Source organism: Grampus griseus, assembly GCF_964374135.1.
Source record: "Grampus griseus genome assembly, chromosome: 21".
NCBI classification, from domain to species: domain Eukaryota; kingdom Metazoa; phylum Chordata; class Mammalia; order Artiodactyla; family Delphinidae; genus Grampus; species Grampus griseus.
In genome coordinates this window covers 5233189-5253768 of record NC_139015.1, presented here as the reverse complement: position 1 = coordinate 5253768, position 20580 = coordinate 5233189, and the positions used below count along the sequence as shown (strand labels likewise).

General features: G+C 36.1%; 1 protein-coding gene across 1 annotated transcript in view; it reads right to left on the bottom strand.

Annotated features, from left to right (window-relative positions):
* Positions 1-582: 582 nt before the first annotated feature.
* Positions 583-20580, bottom strand: part of VEGFC (vascular endothelial growth factor C) — a gene marked incomplete at its 5' end in the record, with an annotated part of 79654 nt that continues 59656 nt past the window's right edge. The window contains 4 exons of the mRNA XM_082680469.1: positions 583-1019; positions 4239-4572; positions 4876-4982; positions 20275-20426. Coding sequence (XP_082536595.1) covers positions 905-1019; positions 4239-4572; positions 4876-4982; positions 20275-20426 — 708 coding nt within the window. The 3' untranslated portion in view covers positions 583-904. The remainder of the gene's footprint in view (positions 1020-4238; positions 4573-4875; positions 4983-20274; positions 20427-20580) is intronic.

Sequence of the window (20580 nt, the reverse complement as noted above, 5' to 3'; positions counted from 1 at the left end):
TGAAAGGTTTCCTCTTTCGCACATATGAGCATTTAAATGTCATTTCCAATTTATTTTATATGTACTGGGTAGGAGCGCTTCAGCTTATAAAAAGTATTTAGCTGGTCAGAAGAAATTAAATATATGGAAAGATTCTTTTTAAGATTAAGATTAAGATTCTTTTTAAGAAAAATATTTTAAATGTTTGATGAGAGCTATTATATCAGGTTAAGAGTCTGAATGCTCCAAGGGCACTGAATAACTTTCAACTGCATAACCATGCTAAGCAGACTATCTTAGAAGATGATACGTTTTCTATTGATTCATTTGGCTATAAATTCAAAAGTGTCATGGGCTAAAACATTTCTACTCATTAAATATATTAAGAGATGAATTTAAATAAAATTAATAGCAACCGCTGTCCCTCTGAAACTTTCTTTTACAGGATCATACAGCAATCAAAATCTGACATCCAATTAGAGAAAAGGGGAAAGGGCAGGGGGAGATGACAGTTTTCATAATATCGAGTTTTGCTGATGGCGTAAGATGGTAATGGACTCAACTTACCAGCTTATAATACAATTTTCATTTTATTTTAAACATATTTTGCATGATATAAAAATATTGATCACAGTGAGCTTTACCAATTGTTATTGCTATAAAAATGGATGCAGAAACAATATTTTTAGTGGAAATAAATTATATAGTCATTATTCTTTTTTAAAATCACAAGAGAAAAACCTCAGCTGTTTGGTCATTGGCAGAAAACCAGTCTTTTAAAGAGGTCTTTTGCAGATGCGCTCCAGTCCATTTCTGTAACATTATCCACATGGTTCAGTCCCACAAAGTCTCTGTGCTCATAGTCCTAACATGGCAACACCGTTTTCCCATGATAGAAAAATGACGAACTAGAAAAGATACAATCTTAGTTCATATGTGGTCTTTTCCAATATGAAGGGACACAGCGACATACTTCTTCACTAAATGAAAGTCCCTGCTCACAATGCTTCACTCGATTTGTACACGGTCGTCTGTAACAACTAGGGGAACAAAGAAGGACAGACTTTCGTTAAAGACCAAGGAGATGAATTTGTTAAGCTACAAATGCACTTTTGTGTTTTTTTAAGTTCCAAACTAGTACAGAGTTACTCATTTTATCATAAAATTGTTCTCCAGTTTATACATTGCTAAAGTTTGTGCCTGGCGTTACCAAATTTAAGAGGAATGGAAAAACCTAAAAAAAAAAAAAGAAAGAGTCTTGCTTGCAGAAATAACGAATGGAAGAATGAGGTATTGTGAGCATTAGTTCTTTTGAGGTGCTCTGTGCTTCGTAGATGAAAGTAACATAAAACAGAAATTTTGGAAGTGAATATCTAAGGTCTGCCGATTTAGCGTGATCACGTAAGCATGGTAGCATTCACAAGACTCTGGGACTCGTTTGGAACCCAGACTTTGGAGCGATTAAACCCAGCCATTCTGGCAGGACCGTGGTCCACAGTGAGGGCCCCATCCTCACTCTTGACTTGACTAGACTGGCAGCTGGCTGGCTGCACGGGAGTGGCTCAGCCTCCCTCCTCCACCTGGGCTCCATGTGAAAACAGTGCGGTCTGGGGGAAGGCACTGGGAGGGACAGTATTCACTGTGAGGGTCCCTTTCCTCCTACCCCAGATGTCCAGTTTCTAGTAGTGGCAAAAGGACAAACGACCCAGCAGCCAGTCACATCAGCAGCCCTGTTGCTCCAGTGAATGGGAGCTATCTTTGAAGGATTTTTCTGGAGGATGAGTATACGTAACATGTGGCAGTGGGGATGGATATAATGCAAGAAAAATGCAAGGTGACCTGGAGATCAAACATGCACCACAGAAATACTACAGATGTGATTTTGCAACAGCATTTCTTTTACTCCAGAAAAGAAAGCATGTCTAGTTAGAATGTTATTTATTTATTTTCAGTTCTAAATACAATGATATTATTATAAGGCCACTGGTATTCCTTTACTAAAGAGATACAATTCTCAATGATCAATGTAAGTTGCTGACTAAGGCAGTGAACCACAGAATATATACTCTGCCTGCCACAATTTTGGAATAAATATGAAGAGAAAATGAGGAGTATATATATGTTCAAAATATTAAACTATCTTTTTTTTCGCTTCAGTATATGCATAAAACCTGGAATTATACACTTAGAAAAATGAACATGGGGAGAGAGTTAGTAAATAGAAAGCCATTAAGGAACAGTGTATGCGATGAGGAGAAACACAATGACAGAAATCTTTTCTACTGAGTTAATATAAGAATTCTGTAGACAAGTATGGCTGGTTAGTTTTTTTGCTTTTTTTTTTTTGCGGTACGCAGGCCTCTCACTGTTGTGGCCTCTCCCGTTGCGCAGCACAGGCTCCGGACGTGCAGGCTCAGCGGCCATGGCTCACGGGCCCAGCCGCTCCGCGGCATGTGGGATCTTCCCGGACCGGGGCACGAACCCATGTCCCCTGCATTGGCAGGCGGACTCTCAACAACTGTGCCACCAGGGAAGCCCAGCTGGTTAGTTTTATGTAAACAAAAATTTCAGGTTTTTCAATGTATACTGGGTTCACTCAGATTCAATATGAAAAAAATGGTTTCATGATCTTTAATAAAATTTAGTATCTATATTCTGCATTTTTGAAATATCCTTTTGGTGATTAGAGTAGGATATGCAAGTAAAATTGGAATATCATTGCCCAGAATATTCTAAAGAGGAAAAACAAGGATTCCTATCAGGTCTTCTGAAATGACAAAGGAAGAAAATAAAAGTCATTAATGAGATACCTAGATTCATGGAAGTCTCCTCATGCACTAGCTAACATGTTAGTGTGGACAAATCATCAGAAAGATAAACTGAAGTGGGAATACAAACTCTTGAGAATCAAAAAGAAGGATACTTTATTTACTGAAGATAAAGGTAATGATGAACATTCATGCAGATACTAAACTGTAGATAAATGGAAGTATTCATGCAGATACTAAATTGTAAATAAATGTAAATAAATTGTAGTTATTTACAATTATAAATAATTGTAAATAAATAAATGTAAATAAAGTTTTAAGTTGTGTGAATAATCATCTGTTGAAAGGGTGTTATCACCATCTGTAAAGAGTGGGTGGAAAAAGAGAACCCAGTGAGAACTCCAGTGATGGACAGCAAGTGGTCAGAAAACCTAAAGGACAACCAGGAAAGAACAATGTTGTCTCACTCAAAACAGAGGAGAGCCTAAAGAGAAACTACGGAAAGGACAGTTTTACAGAAAGACCAAATTGTCCATCGGATTTGACAATGCAGGGTCTACTGAACTTGATCGTGGAATATTAGGGCATAAACCAGGTTCCAGTTGGTTGAATAAATGAGAGATGAAAGAGGTGAACAGACAAATGCCAAATGCCTGGTCTTGGTGCAACTCAGAAGACAAGGACAGAGCTTGGTTGCTACAGAATGCTCAAAATCGCAGTGAGATGCCAATAAAATAGAAAAAATTGAGGGGGACGAACACTAGAGTTGAGGACATTGAAGGTACGGAAGGGAGAGGGCGTGATTGGTGGAGCGAGATGCTGAAGGAGAGTGGGAGCAAATGTCAAAAGCACAGGTCTGGCTTATTCTCAGATCAAAGAGGAAGAGGTTCAGGGCTTAACACTGAAAGAGTTTGAGTCCAAGAGACTCATTTTTTTCTGGTGAAGAAGGGAGCAGAATCAGGTTTAAGGAATGTCTTGAGTAACCTTGAACAACGTATTAATTTATTTCTCTGATTCCATTAAATATTATACTTAGCTTAACTATTTTCATTTCTAGATACAATTCCACAGTAAACGGTATCATCCTATCCTTTGTAAAGCTTGCACATTTTCTGCACTTAGAACAGCTGTACAAAATTACATCTGATAGCATCATCATTTTGTTGGGGGCAGGTGAAAATGCTCCACAAGTGACTGTCCTTTGCATCTGTTCTCTAACTCACGTGGAGAGCTACTACCTTAGTCTCTGGAACAAGGATTTAGTGCATTCTGAGCTTGGATCTGGTTTTGGTTCCCAGGACTCCCACCTTATTTTTGGGGGGCAAAGTCTCACAAAAATTTAGCATTGGTTACAAATATCAGAATTCATCTTCCAGAACTTAACTAGTTCCATTCTAACAAAGAACCAATATCTTGGTTGAGAAAACTGCTTTGCATTGAGAAAACTATTTCCAGTAAGAGAAATGAATACTGTTTATGAAGATTTCTTACCTGCATGTTTGATGCTGAAACTTCTTTCCTTTCAAGAAGCATTTCTGTGGAGTTTCTGTACATTCACAGGCACATTTTCCAGGGTTTAGGGGTTGATTTCTTGGGCAGGTTCTTTTACATACGCACTGGCATGTGTTTTCGTCAAATTCTCTGTTGGCCGCACACGAGTTGGGGAAGAGTTTGTTTTTACAGACACACTGGCATGAGTTTCTGTCCAGTTCCTTGTGGGGTCCACAGCTGGAAGGCCAAAGCCCCCCTCTGCAGACGCACTGACAGGTCTCTTCATCCAGCTCCTTGTTGGGCCCACAGATGTCATGGAATCCGTCTGCAGAGTCTAGATAAACACAGTCAGGACATCTTTACTATCCCTTACTTGGTGCTGGGTGCGGTGGGAAACAATAAAAAGCCTTTAAAAGTGTTTTCATTTCCATGTTGTTCATTAAAGGGTTGTGCACACACACAGGTAGGTTCCTTCACAAAGAATTTCAAAATAATACCAATACAAAGCAGAAAGTGTCCTATTTTGTAGTGAGTGATTTCAAAGCATGAAAATGAATATTGTACATGTGATTTTAATATTACAATATTTGTTAATCAAAACAGAGACATTTAGTCTTTAATACAGCATTCGGCTTACCGTCTCCAGCATTAGAGGAAAAAATGAAATCTTGCTGAGCCAGGCATCTGCAGATGTGATTATTCCATATGTAATCTGTGGGGCAGGTCTTGTTTGCAGCCTGGCATCTGTGGGAGAGATGGGTTAAGCAAGAGAATAATTGTTACATGGAAGGGATCATCTCTTTTCTTACCTACGTGTTACAAAATCAACAATGCTTGTAAAAAAAGCACCAAGATGACGTAAGAATATATAAAATGAAATGCAAACATTCCCTCTCAAACTGCTCCCACCCACAGGTGCTGCCAAATTCTAATCCCAGAGGTGACCACTGTTAGTGGAATGGTCTTATATCATTCATTCCAGATTTCTATCTTTTTAAGGCAAATGCATTTATTTGTATAATCACATACTGTTTTACTTCATGAAAAAATGGGATAAAGCCTTTTATACTATTCTGAAATTTCCTTTTTCCATTAAACGATATATTATGGACCTCTTTATATGTCACTTTATGAAGTTTGCTCCATCGTTTTTACTGGCTGCATCGTAGTCCATAAACGGATGTACTATTATTTATTTTATTAATCTCCTATTGGTCATCATTGGAGTTTCTTCCAATTTACGGCTTTTTCAAACAGTTCTACAGGAAACATCCTTATACATGCACCTTTACGGCCTTATTTCTGAAGCACAGATGCCCATAGCTGTAAAGCGTCCATTAATACAGATTTCCCACTCCTCGCTCCACAGAAAGGAATCAAAGACCATGTTCTTTGTTGTTATTCTAGTTTTTCCTTCCCTTCCTCCTTCTGTCTTCCTTATTTATTTAACTAAAAATCTGAACATATGGGCTTCAAATGCTCCTTTGATGTGCCAATTGTCTCACTGTTGCCTAACTGGGACCCCTTCGTGTTGGTGCCTGTATGGCATGACCCCTTTATTTTTCCAGCTTCTCTGCTTTCTGGGATGAACAGATGCCATACACTCATGTTGCCCGATTTCTCCCCCATGCCTGGATCAGCCATCCCTTCAGGGAGCCCTAATTCTCTTTTTTGGAGAAGAGCATTATTATATTTGGGGGAATAGATTATTGATCTTAAGCAAGAAATACCTGTACATATTTTTAGGGAAAAAAGTTCATAGTGCTATTTCCAAATCCAGTTGAACATTACTGGGGTTTTAAATTTAGTCCTTTGACTTCAACTAATAACTTCCATTAAAATCTTGGTTTCTAACCATCTTTGCTTAAATATAAGTATATATTGAGATATTTGCTTTATCCTGCAAATACTATATGTTTTTTCTTTTCAACTCATTATTTTGAAAGTGGAAAACATTTATGTGATCATCAGAGTTAAAATTATGAGAAAAAGTATATTCAGAGGTCTTTTGGATTCATATCTCCAGCATGCTGTTTTCGTAGCTTTTGGTTTATATCATCAGTGTTTCTTTTTGCAAAGAAAAGATGTAAGTCTATATGTATGTATTTTTTCTTATTTTTTTACACAGAAGATAGCATCCCTTATACACTGTTCCAGACCTTGCTTTTTCACTGAATAATATTTCCTAGAGAACATTATACTTTCCTAATAATTTGAGGTATCCCTGAGAGCAAATCTCTACTCATTACATATTTTTGTCATTATTTTCTTGGGAAGTCATGAACATGTTTCTGTTCCACATAAAATCTAGACAGTATTTATCAGTTTGCCAAAATAGTATCGTGTTTTTAAATTTACATCCTACCCAAAACTTTAGCAGCCTTCCATCAAATAAGAAGCAGTTATGTGTAAGTATATAACAGCAATGCAATTAATCCTGGCTCATGAAACTCAAGTCACTCTTCTATCAATGATGATGAAACCATTCTGGCTACGCTGTCCCAACATTGACGTATATGTCGTTTAAGTAATACATTCCTGATACATGTTGGTATCAGGTGGGTACAGTGCTGTTGTGGTCGCAGTAGAAAAGCATCTTTAATTTTGCCAATATGTGATTTATACTGCCGTTACTTAAGCCAGTGTTTTTCCAGCTGTTAGCAGCAACCCATTAGTGGATCTTGAGCTCAATTATATGGGCTGGGAAATGCATTTTTAAAATATAAAAGAATAGCATATAATAAAATATGAACTACTAGAGTGCATGTGGTAAAGAATGTTTTCTGCAACTTTATTTCAATTATATATATATGCATATAAATATTTTTGAAATGTATGTAATGTGCATGGACAGATACGTGTGTATAAATACGCATATACAACCCCCCCACACAACCTCCCTGTCTCCCACATGTGTGGTGTATGTGTGTTTGTGTATAGATGGTTGCAATGCCAGATGTATTTGTTTTAGTTACAGTCATTAAAGTAGACAAAACACATCTAAGCTATTTAAATGGGAAGTGTCAAGAATAATCTCCATCACTAGCCTAAGGGAGGTTGGTGAAAGATAAAATCTTCAACTGCAGGAGTATGTGTTAATGTGTCTGTGCTTAAGTATAAATATGTATGCAAAATTGCTTATCCCAAACAGGTATGAAGCAAAAACAATTTCCTCTCTCTTATGTAGTGAGGAAAAATATAGTTTTCTCTCTAATATTTCACATCTTCAGCAGTATGAATTCAAAAGTATGGACTGTGTGTAGAAATGAATGTAGGAAATGACATTTCTGGAAGTGTCATAAAAAACAAGAAGGTGCCTTGCCTAGTTTTATAGAATTAAATAGTGATTTCATAGTTCTTTTGCTTTTGAATGTTCATGATAAAAATACGGCCTTCAGAATAACACTTTCAATTATGTTATACCTGAAATGTTTTGCCAACATAAACTTTTATTGCCAACTAATTATGGTTTGCTCAAAGTGAATTAAATATTTTAATTTCCAATATTCTTAAAACTTAAATTTCTAGAAAACTATAGCTTCAGAAGCTTTGCCAAGAATAAAAAAAACTTCTACTCATCAGTGTTAACACACAATTCAGTGCTGAAATTTGGAATCCTGGTAAGATACGACTTAATTAAAGAAACATATATTTGACTATACTTCAATAAAAAAAGCATATTTGGATAGAATATATTTTTATAATTACTTCAAGTTCCCTGCTCTAAAAGTGAATAGCATCTTCTAAGTGTTTAAAGCTTCTCATGTGAAAAGATGGGAGACACAATTTCCAAAATATTGTTATGTTAGAATGAAAGGAAATGTTTTCATGGTGGATAGAAGATTTAGCACAATTTACTTACCTTCTACACATCTTAATTTCCAAAGCATTTTTATCCTACTGAAATTTCTCTTTGAGTTCTGAATATTAATGTGTGTAAACATATTTTAAAATTTTATAAATCAGTTATCTTATATACTGTATTTATAAAACCTATTGATTCGAAGGCACATTTTGTTTGCATAGAAAAGCAGAACATTGTGCAATTATTTGTGAAGTAATTTATGTTGAGAATCATATGTAAATAGGTTAACTTTCCTACTTTTCCTTTCCCATCCCTACACACACTAACACATCCACAATCCTGCTTATCATTTGTATGGAGGATAAAGATGCTTTTCTAAGAATTATTTCATTAATTGTTTCAAAACTTCACTTGGCTGGTTTGGTAGCTATTGCTTTTTGCTAATGAAAACCGAGGAACAGGGCTTCCCTGGTGGTGCAGTGGTTGAGAATCTGCCTGCCAATGCAGGGGACACGGGTTCGAGCCCTGGTCTGGGAAGATCTCACATGCTGCGGAGCAACTAGGCCCGTGAGCCACAACTACTAAGCCTGCGCGTCTGGAGCCTGTGCTCCACAACAAGAGAGGCAGCGATAGTGAGAGGCCCGCGCACCGCGATGAAGAGTGGCCCCCGCTCGCCGCAACTAGAGAAAGCCCGCGCGCAGCAACGATGATTCAACACAGCCAAAAAATAAATAAATAATTAAATAAATAAATAGTGTTACCAAAAAAAAAAACCAAAAAACAAAAAACCAGGGAACAAAAATTTAACGGTTTGTGTGTTAGAGAACAACAAATTTAATGATCAAATCCATCTTATTTTGCCATTGACCTTCCTTTGGAAATGCTAGAAGATTAATCTGCTCCAAAATGTGTTAGGTTCTACACATTGGGTAATAATTACTAGCTCTTGTGCACTGAACATTGTAGTAGGCTACTTTGTGCATCCTATGTTTTGGACTCTCATCTCTACTTTTCGTCACTCGGGTTTTTATATACTTGAAATTCCCTGACTCTCCAAATCAATATTTAAGGAATGAAGACACACTACCACCTTTATTTGGCATTAGTTAGAGCTGAGCTGAAATGTTATTCTTTTTCAAATCACTATCATCTTGGTAATGTATTTCTAAGTGGAAAAAATGAACTGCATCTTGATTTATATTAAAATGCTTATTGATATAATTTACTAAGTATCTCTTTAAAAATATTTCATAGGTTGCTCAAAATGAATGTTGACATTAATTGAATACTAATTCAACTTGTAGCACTCAATGACTTCTTTAAAAAGCAAATTCTTTCTATGGAGATGAACTGTGCTGTTAATCGATTAATCTCATTGGAAGCTCTTTTAATTAGGTATCTTTACAACATCCCAGCAGATTAAAATTCTGCTGATCATGTGGCATCTATAGTCCACAGGTGTGTTCTTCAAATAGCTATTCTTTGCTAAATCTTGTTAAAAGTGGTGTATGATCCAGTAATATTAGTTTGAAAGCATGTACTACGAGCTCCAAGGAGCTTTACGTCATTCAGTTGGACATTCAATAAGATGTTCTTGTACTCCATTGCGAAAACCGTAAGGGAACTCTGACTACATAATTAATTTTGAAAAAAATCAAAATAGGGTTTTGATTTCCTAACGGCCAACTGTTGATGTCGTTTGAACTTCGCCCACTATGATTAACATCACTGAGACCTGTAATACATTATGGGTTAATATCAATCTAGACCCTTTTTGCTCAAGATTGCTCTCAGCATAGGAGGCGGGGGGGCAAATATATTCTTTCATTATCAGCGCCCTGGTTTCAACAATTTTATTCCAAAAGTCTTTGAACTGTTGTGTTCATCTTGAGTTCGTCATGCGTGGCCCTTGAATACACTCAGCAATCTACACAGATGTTGATTTGCTTATATTTTTGCAAGAGTGGTAAATATCAAATGAAAAGTGGTTAAGTAAAAATGGCCTTGATAGTGAATGTTATTAAGTAGCTTCTTCAGTACTATGGGTAGAACTCAGAATTATATTCATTTTAAAGGCTTTATATAAATTGTCTTAAAAAAGGAACATGTTTAACAGAAATATATCTAAATAAAACACATATATTTATCGTACCTGGTATTGATTTTTATTGATTTCATGCTCATTTGTGCTTACGTCTGCTTATGTTACTATTTTGCTTGTGACTGGAAGAACAGTGGATGGAGTTGGGTTTGTTAAGATATAAAAAAAAATAGTAATTATGTCTGATTGATGAAAATCCATAGTTTTACTGATTTTTCTAGACTTAATAAGTGAAAGGCTAATACAATCATTGCATTAGTATAAAAAGTGGGCTTAGAAATCTAATCTTTCACTTTTTGTGCGAATATAAATGATTGTTTTAAAGCAGTAACCTGCTATATACAACAACCCAGCTACCATCTAAGACTTGGGTATAAAGCATGGGTTATGCCATGTAGTCATTGCTTGGCTAGCTGCGTGCAGGAGTGCTTGTTTTTGAGTTGGATGGTCACTAGAACCGGAGCACAGCAGCACAGGATGCTAGGATAAGGCTAGAAGCCTAGGTGGTTTCCTTTTTTAAATTTTTAAACTTTTTGGATTTGGTTGGATATACAAGGTTGAGAGAGGTATGGTAGGTTGAAACAATGGAAATCTAGCAGTTACTCTATTGGTCAGTTTGTCAGTTTTTATTGCTATATTTAACTCGAACTAACAGAATCAGAACAGAGAAATGATAAAATAGCAACCAGGAATTCAGTAAAAATGTCCTTCAATAGCCACTGGTCTCATTATCTCATCACAGTCACATCTCAACAAAAAAGCAAAACCAAAACAATGACAACATGTGTTGAGGGCATGAGAGTGTCGCTACGACATCAAAATGACTGGTTGAGGGCAGTGTTTCGGGGAAGGGAAGTAGGGCTGAACAGGGGTTATGAGGGCAGTGAAACATTCTGTAAGACAATATAATGGTGGATACCTGTCATTATGCATTTGTCAAAATCCATATAATGTGCAACAAAAAGATACTAAACTATGGATTTTAGTTGATAATGTATCAGTATTGGCTCATCAATGGTATCAGATGTACCACACTAATTATACTCCAATAAAGACCTATTTTAAAAAAAAAAAAGATGCTAATAATAGGGGAACTAGTTGGGGGAGAGCAATGGCTTCCTGCTCAGTGTTTCTATAAACCTAAAATTTCTGAAAAAGTCTATAGATTTTTTAGAAGATGATTGGTAGATGTGGTCTAATAATATGGACATTTATTAAAAATAATCATCAATGTGATCTGGGTAAACTTGACACTAAATGTCACAAAATCTTTGATCTAATAGCCCCTACCTATGGGTAACATTACAGAAACAGCCTAGCGCAGAGGATGTACTGATGAAATCTTCTCAGTCATATACATTTTGCTGTCATTTCTACCAGTCAATCAGCAAGCCACAGGGATGCTGTGCTCTCCATTATTAACTTTTAGAAAGCAGAAACAGACAGCCCAAAGACAGGCACACTCTACAGCATGGTTGGCTTCCTTTTGGAAAAAAATACGCTTCAGGGTCTGGAATCTCTTACCTGAGTTCATATCATAGGTGCTCATTTGAAGGTGTTTGACAATATTTAGATGATGAGCTTTGTAGGAAAGAGGATGAATAGACATATGAATTAAGATTTCAAAAATAATTGCATATGAACCTAGGGCTTGACCTGCAAAGAGGATATTTTCAGGGAAGAATAAAAATTCATGTTTTAAAATGCTGAAAAAAAGGGTGGTTTCTGATCAACTGGTGCTAGACTATGTCACAGTTTAATTGGCAGGTAAATTATCTTCACATTTCTGCTCTGAAATAGTTTATTAAAATCAACATGCTATTCTGTTTATCTCTATTTTGTGTAAAGCAACAATTACAATCTTGAAATCAAAAGGGAAATAATGAAAAATTAAAAGGGGAGAAAGAAAAACTCATGGATATTCAAGTTTCTAAGCATTAGGACTAAGGATCCATTGTAATAGATGAACAGTCCAAAGACACTCAGATTCTAAATCAAAGGTTTTCGTGGCTGTAAATCTACTCTGTTTGTTGAACAGATGAACTGTCACAAGAATGAAGTTTCCCTAATAAACCTGAATAACTGTAACTTCTTAGAAGCAGGTATGCTTTACTGGGTATCTTAGTAAACATTGTTAACACTTTTGTAAAAGAAATAAAGGCAGTAAACAAACTCACAAATTAGCCTTCAGGCTAGATTTGTCAATTTTTGCACCTTTCTTCACCCTTCCTTTTTGTCTTTCTCACCATAACATGACTCTCCCCCATGATACAGCCTCTTTATCAGGCTGAAATAATACATATCCTCTATCTTTATTAACCATTAAAACAACTCAAGGTACCTTGGCCATGGTGAGCAATGTCTTGTCATTTCTCTACTCACAGAACTCCCTATGCTTCCCCAATACCTGTACAGAGGCAAAACACCGCAGGCTGTGCTCAAAGGTCCAGAAGCATAGTCTCAGCATTGCCTTTGTAATTTATCTCTACTGCTTTTACAGATTTAAATCCAGTTAAATTATTCGATTCTATTCATTGGTCCCAGAACGTGTTATTTTCTTTAGGATAACTTTAGGAACATTGTTAATGATAATCAATTGACTAACCAATACATTTACCAGTGGGTAAAATTAACTGCAAGGCACTTGTCTCTCAAATGTGACATCTCTCTCCTTTGATTTTATTCTTTTCCTAATGCTTGAATATTGCCTTCCCTATAGTATAATGTCATAGAATAATCATGAAAAAACTATCTAACTATCTATCTGTATCTATCTACCTATCTATTCATCCAATGGAATACTATGCAGCTGTTTAATGAACACACCAGGCCTACAGAAATCAATGATTACATCTATAAAACATACTGTTGAGACTAAAACTAATGGCCCAATTTTAACACAAAAATTTAAACACACCAAGGTGTACCCTATAATCTCTCATGGTATGTTAATACATCCACCCGCTATAAAAATAGCAAAGCACGAATGAGAATAGTACAATTTCTGCGTAGTGGTTACTTCTGGGAATCAAGGATGAAGAACGGTGACTGGGGCTTTGGGTTGTATCTTAAGTGAATATGACAAAATGTTTGTCAAATTTTGAATTGGGGCAGAAAGATGTCATTTTTTGTCCTTTACTGTATGCTTGAAGTTATTGTTTTTAATTTCAAGAAGTTAAAAATGCAGTAATGACTGCACCCCCAAAGGGATGAATTGGCTCCTAACTTAGTTGGAATCTCTGCTTTCCTACATTTTTAGTTGTGTGATATTGGGGAAAGTTACTTGATCCCTCTGATTCAGCTTCTCATGCGTAATTGAGACTTTCTCTCTCACTCTCTTGCTTACCCTCTTTCTTTCTCACCCTCTCTCTCTGCACCTAGCACATAGTAGGTCATTAATAAATGCTTATGTTATCTCTGTATCACGTCCTTCAGGTCATGGAGTCAGTCCTAACCATTCTTAAGCTTTTTCTGATATTTGATCCTCTCACCACTTCTTTCCTTCAACTCTTGTTGGCTTTTGCAATATCTTTTGGATTTGGTAATATATTTCTCGCCCAGTTTTTATGCCTAAATTTTCTGATTGGTCTCTCTCAGTCTCGTGCTAGTCTATGATTTCTCCGAGTTTCCGAAACATTCATATTCCCCATGGTGTCATCTGCTGCCCCTCTTCCCTGCTTATGTCCCATATTTTCCTTGGCTGGTTTAATTTCTTCCAATTGCTCTAAGTGCCAGTTACCTATTGGCAGCTACCCAATGGGCATGCCCCCCCACCCCAGTGTCTCCCCAGCCCCAGATCCACTGTCTGCTGAACGTTCCACTCTGATTTCTCAGAGATGCTGCAAAAACTCAAAGTGCACACGTAAATACTAAATTCTCCTTCACAAACCCGTTCTTCCCGTGAACAGGTATTCCCCGTCTTTTTGAATATCATACCTGCAGTTTCATCTTCAACTTCTCCCTCTTTGTCGTCCCACACACGCAGTTGCCAAGTCATATACTTTCTTATATTTCAAATGTCTTTCCATCCCCACTTCCACTGCCTCGGTACCCACTCTTATTATTTCTCTCTTGGATTATTTCAGAAGTGTCCTCTCCACATTTTCCAACTCCTGTTTGGCTTCTCTAATTCACGTACTACCTTGCCACCAGGCTGTTCATTCTATCATGTAAGATGTAAATATCACGTCCCTACATGTGTCTTTTAGTGGTTCCTGAGCGACTGGAAGGGAAAGAGAGAAGAAGTCCATCCCTGGAATGGCGTTTGCACTTCTGCTGACCTCTCTGGACTTCTGCAGACCCTCTCCATCACACACTCTGCTGCAGTCATGCATCCACCGTCACCTCCTCTCCTACACCAATCCCAGTCCTAAGGTTACATGTCTGACTCCCTTATGGGATTTTTTCTGGAATAGCAATCCTATCTATCTCTATAGCCTAACACAACAGTAGTACCTAGAGGGCACATAATAACTGTCTGCTGAATGGCTGAATGAAGCAGAGCACAGTGTATTGTACACTTATTATATTAGATATATTTGTGTATGTTTGTCCTCTGGTACATAAGTTGCTTTAGTTAAGAAATTACATAATCCATTTATAAAAATCCTACGTTTCCTAGCACAGTGCTATGCACATAGAAGACTCAACATAAATACTCATGAATGAATAAACACCAAGTAGAAAGATCTTGGGCATCGCTTCTTAATCATAAACGGCTCCCTCCATAAAAAGAGAGTCTCCATCATTAACGGGGCCATAGAAATTCATGGAATTTAATCTGAAGGAAAACATAAGAGGAAATAATTGGAAAAAAGAGAATAATCTATGAGAACATCCATATGAACATGATAACTAACCCTTTCTGTTAGATACTGTCCTCCACCTCTGAATTTATGGTATTTTTTGTTGCTGCTGCTATTGAGACTTGAATTTTGTTTTGAAAATACTAGAAATGCTCTATGCTATTGGGGGAGAGCTTAAGAAAAAGGAAAACTTGACTTTTTATCTCCTTCTGACACTTTTTTTTTTTAGTTTTTAGCTCTGTATAGGCTAATTACATTTCTAAGACTCAATTTTCTCATTTGTAAAATGTTAGTAAAAATAGCAGCCAATGTTTATTGAACGCTTACTGTGTGTCAGGCAGTGGGCTAATATTTCACATGAATACTGACAATAAACATCATTACACCCTCGTGGGTTAGATGTTATCATCATCATCATTGTTGTTCTATTATGGTATTATAATCTTAGATTAATATGTAATATAGTGTCATGTTATTGAATAGACTGTGAGGACTATAGGTTATAAATCTTACACTGTATTGTGTTATATGTAACATTTTATTGTTTTGTTTTAAAGATGAAAAAGTGTCACAAAAAGTTTATAGAACTTAGCAGAACTCAAAAGGGCTGGTGAGCAGAGGAGGAATTTTCAAACCAAGAAGCCACCTACAGCGAGCACACTCTGCTCTGTGGTGTGTGTCATCAAGGCTACCACCTGGCAGCACTAGTTACGAGCATGAGTGGCTTGGTGCACAGTAATATTTAGGAGAATAAATAATAACAATAGTAATATCAACATAACACACGTTGTCCCTTGACTCTGAATGCGCAGAGGTTAGGGGCAACCAGGCCCATCTCTGTCCTCTCGCACAGAACCTAGAAACATTCTTTGTCCTTTTTAGAGACTCAAGAATTATTTTATGAATGGCTCATTTTGTGAATGATTCTCTCAATTACTTAGTTATATCTGTTCTTAAATAACGTAAAACGAATGATATGCCACTTATTTAACCTCATAATAATGTAAACATAACACCAAGAGTCTGGAAAAGACATGACTCATCTTCCTCCTGGCAGCACTGAGCGGGATTTCATCTCCACAGGAAGGAGTGCTGGGAAGCCCTCCCCCCGAAGGAATCATTATAATCTTGACTTAAAGTGTCACCATAAAGATGTTAAGACATCTACCATTTTGAACCTCAACTAATTTCAAAATTATAGTTAATGAAAGGGGTCTTTTTCTCTTGGCATTTCAAAAATCAATTTTACTGTGGAATGATTTGCATATAAGAAAATGCTCCTATTTTTTTTTAATTTGTTTTATAAAAAAATTTACTTATTTAGGCTGGTCTGGGTCTTAGTTGCGGCATGCAGACTTCTTAATTGCAGCATGCGGGATCTAGTTCCCTGACCAGGGATCGAACCCAGGACCCCTGCATTGGGAGTGCAGTGGACCACCAGGGAAGCCCCAAAATGCTCCTATTTTAAATTCACTGCCTTTTTACAAATTTGTGCACCTGTGTAACGCTCACCACCATCAAAATACAGAACATTTCCATCACCCACAAAAAGTTCCCTTTGCTCAATCCCAGTCAATCCCCACCCCCTGCATCTTTGGGCAACTATTGATTGCTTTCTCTGAGTCTAGATTATCTTTGTCTTTTCTAGGGTTTCATGTAAATTGAATCATACAGTATGCATTCTTTTTAGTCCAGCTTCTTTCACTCAGCTTAACATTTTTGAGATCCATTCATGTTGTTGTGTGTATTAACAGTTCATTCTTTTTAGACTGCGCAGTAATAGTCCACTGTATGGATAGACTGCAATTTGTTTATTCATTCATCTTTGATGGATGTTGGTTTCTTCCCAGTTACAGGCTAAACAGCTTATATGAACGTCTGTCTACAAGTTATGGTGTGGAAATACGTTTATATTTATCTTGGATAAATACCTAGGTGGGAAGTTATTGATCATATTGTGTGTATTTAAGCTCAAATAATGTTTGAGCTTAAATGTTAATCAAAACATTAGTATGTCATATGCCAAGAAGAAAAATTGTTGATACCCTCTAAATAAATATCTAGTAGTTATATAGGTTAAACATTGTTTTCTCATATGAAGCCAAAGTTAAAAGTTAATTTCTCTTAAAAATTTTTTATTTTTTAAAATTATTTTACTTTTGCTGGAACATGATTATTTTGAATGTTTTAAAAATTATTATATTTGTATTGTTAGTTTATATAAATTGCTAATTTCCATATGTAATTTGACATATTACCATTTTTATAAGTAAATAAATTACTTTAAAAATTTCTCAGCAAATAGTTATGTTATGTTCAATATTGATAGCTTTTACATTTTTATTTAACTTTTCACTATAACATTTTTATTTTGTCCTTTTTAATCCTACGCTGAATAAAAAAGTAAGCTTTCTACTTCCTTTTAAATGTATGAAGCCCAGATATACTTAAGGTATATAAAGAAATATAAATGTGTCTGTGGTATTCAGATTTCATGGGGGAGGTGATTAGGAAAAAATGCCTATAAAAGGATCCTTAGGGGGTGACAATGGGAAAAAAAAAAGGTTGAATAGCACTACTCTAAAGGAAATATTTTAAAATAATACTTTGTTTTATTTTTATAGCTATATATGGGTATATAACTACATGTAAAGTTACATATAGTCATCTACTTTAAAATTATATATATATTCTAAATATTACACACATACATAGATGGATATTACATATACACATAGTTATGTGCCCACTGGCTTGGAATATAAAATACATTTCTTATTGTACACGGTGAAACACACTGAAAAACACAAGAGACAAGGAAATGAATCCAACATGAATCTTAACGATAATAATAAATCTGCCCTTTAATGACTGTCTCTTAGATGCTGGACACTATAGTCAGCACTGCGGAAGCATTGAAGGAAGTATTTCCTTCAATCCTCTTTACATCTTTACATTTTACACATAAGCAAACTGAGGTTCAGAGACATGAAATACCCAATGTTAAAACGCTAATTAATGGCAGACCTAACTCAGCTCTGCTTACTAAGACCCAAGCTCTCTTTGCTCAAACATTTGTCTCTTCTTGACCTCCAACAGCATACAGTATAGTAGTTAGAAGAATAAGTACTGATGAAAGTATAACTAAAATACACAAATGCTATGAGATACATACAGATAAATAAGTTATTTATTTAAGAAGCATTTGTTGATGAGTGTAGTACACTTGTTTAGCTCCCAAGTTTGGAGCGTGATTACCAGTTCAACTGTAAAATAAGGCTAAGTACCACCAACTTCACAGATGCTTTTGTCAGTGTTAAATGAGACAATGTGTGTTAGGGCCTGAAAGTAGTTAACAGCTCAATTATTTTTAAGTGTTATTAGCTGGACATTACAGAAGACATAAGCCTACCTGAAATACTCTCGTGATCCAGGTTCACATGCAACAGTTACAGACCCCTAAACAACCCATGCAAGGATAAAGTAAGTATAGTAATTGCTATGGGAATTCACGAAGCAAAGGTGACTGTGGTATTTGGACACGACAAAGGCAGCAGAAAGACCTTTACCTGAACTCTGAGAAATAGATACGGCTTTGGAAAGGCAGAAAAGAAAGTAAATTTATTTTAAGCCAGGTCAGAATAGAAACAGTTACAGAGCAGGAAATAAGCGTGGTATTTAGGGAACCAGACTTTGTGAAACACAGACTTGGTGAAGAATAAGAAGCAAAACAAGAAAGGAAGGCTGACACCAGAAGACAGAGGTGGAAAATCGGTGCCCAATTCTTTGAGAAGTTGAAAGTCACTGACAGCTTCTGGTCAGATGAATGAAATGATGCCTTTGAAAGCTTACTTGTGACATTATACAGGAGCTGGAGACACATTTGACACAAGAAAGCTAGTACTGAAACCACCGCATTAAATCAGAAATCCATGCAGAATGAAGTGGATCAGGGTGACAGTGTTGGAAATGAAATAATAAGTTTACGTTGGAGCAGATATCTCCCCTCTCCCCCAAAATAATCAATAGCTTTTGGGTGTGATATAAGGGAAAGAAGGAATTAATGACAACTGCGTGATTTCAAGGCCTCAAAGAATATGAAAGGCCATTACTGTGAATAATGTAGAGGTAAATAAACGGACTTAATAAATCTTTGACTTTGTACCTATTACGTCTAATATAATAATAAACACAGCTATATAAAAGGGACTTAATAAAATATTATAAGTCATCAATATGGTCAGATCTTGAACTGTAATTCTGGAAACCATCAATACAGAGATAACAACTGAAGTGCTTAGAATGGGAGTTGCCAAGGGACACAGGTGAATAGAGCTCCCAGGGCTGCGGAAATGAAATCGCACCTACTACTTCAGGGGGCTGTTGTCTCCACTTGCATTAGTATGAATTTATTCACAGATGCTTGTAAGATTTTTTCTTTCTGTCAGTCAAATTAGGCTACCCTTGAGTTTTTCCTACGGTGTCCCTGGAAAGGTAACGCCTCCTATCTGTCACACTAAGTAAAGCAGCACAAAGAGCTCCAACAGGGAAAACTGCTATTAGCCCATCACTTTTATTGTCAAGCCCATGAAAATGAAAGCTTTCTAAAAAGGTTTTTGGTAAATGTATATGTTTACCCATCAATTTATTTATACTTTTGTTACAAATGTTGGAATTATCTAAGGTTTATTTACACGCCCATTCCATATTCCCTGGCTATACTAAAGAACAAAGAGCTGCATCCTAATCTGGGGGCAAAAAGTTCCTAGATCTCAGATGGCAGTGCATAATGATTCATTATAAACTGTTCATAGAGTCAATACGTGATGCTCTATCCAGGCCCTTTATCAGATCTAATGAAGCATATGTTGCCATATACCAAACTAAAAAAAGGATGCGAAAAAAATTTGAATAACAAATGTTACTTTGATTGTTAATTTGAAGTAATATTAAGAAAAATTATTTCAAGTATTAATCAAAATTTCAGTATTCAATCCTTGCTGAAATAAAAAATATGAATCGATATATAGAGAAAAACTAATTGAGATTGAAGAGAGGCAACTGAATGCTAATAGATGGAAAAGAATGTATTTATATTTACTTTTTGTTTTGGACCAAAAATCTTAGGCTCAAATATTTTTAGTTTTAGCATCATCTATGAATTTGCACAGTTGATTTCATGAATGTTGAATGTCTTCTTTTTATTTGATGCAGAAGTATATTATCGCAAATTTCACAAAAATTCTTTCAATCAACTGTGTTTACTTGGAAATAATTTTATATTAGTAGAGGATGAAGAAAAAAATAGATTTAATTCATACTCACTGTGGTAGTGTTGCTGGCAGGGAACGTCTAATAATTGAATGGACTTGTCTGTAAACATCCAGCTTAGACATGCATCGGCAGGAAGTGTGATTGGCAAAACTGATTGTTACTGGTTTGGGGCCTTGAGAGAGAGGCACTGTAATTTCAAACAACTACAAAGAAGGGACAAAAGAAGAAAAATTATATAGATGCTATAAAGCATTTTTATGGTACATGTTGGAGTCCAAAAAGAGTGAGATTAACTCTTCATGATTAGGTAGTGCTGCATAATGTATTCAGGATGCTAAAGTTTTTATGATTACAATG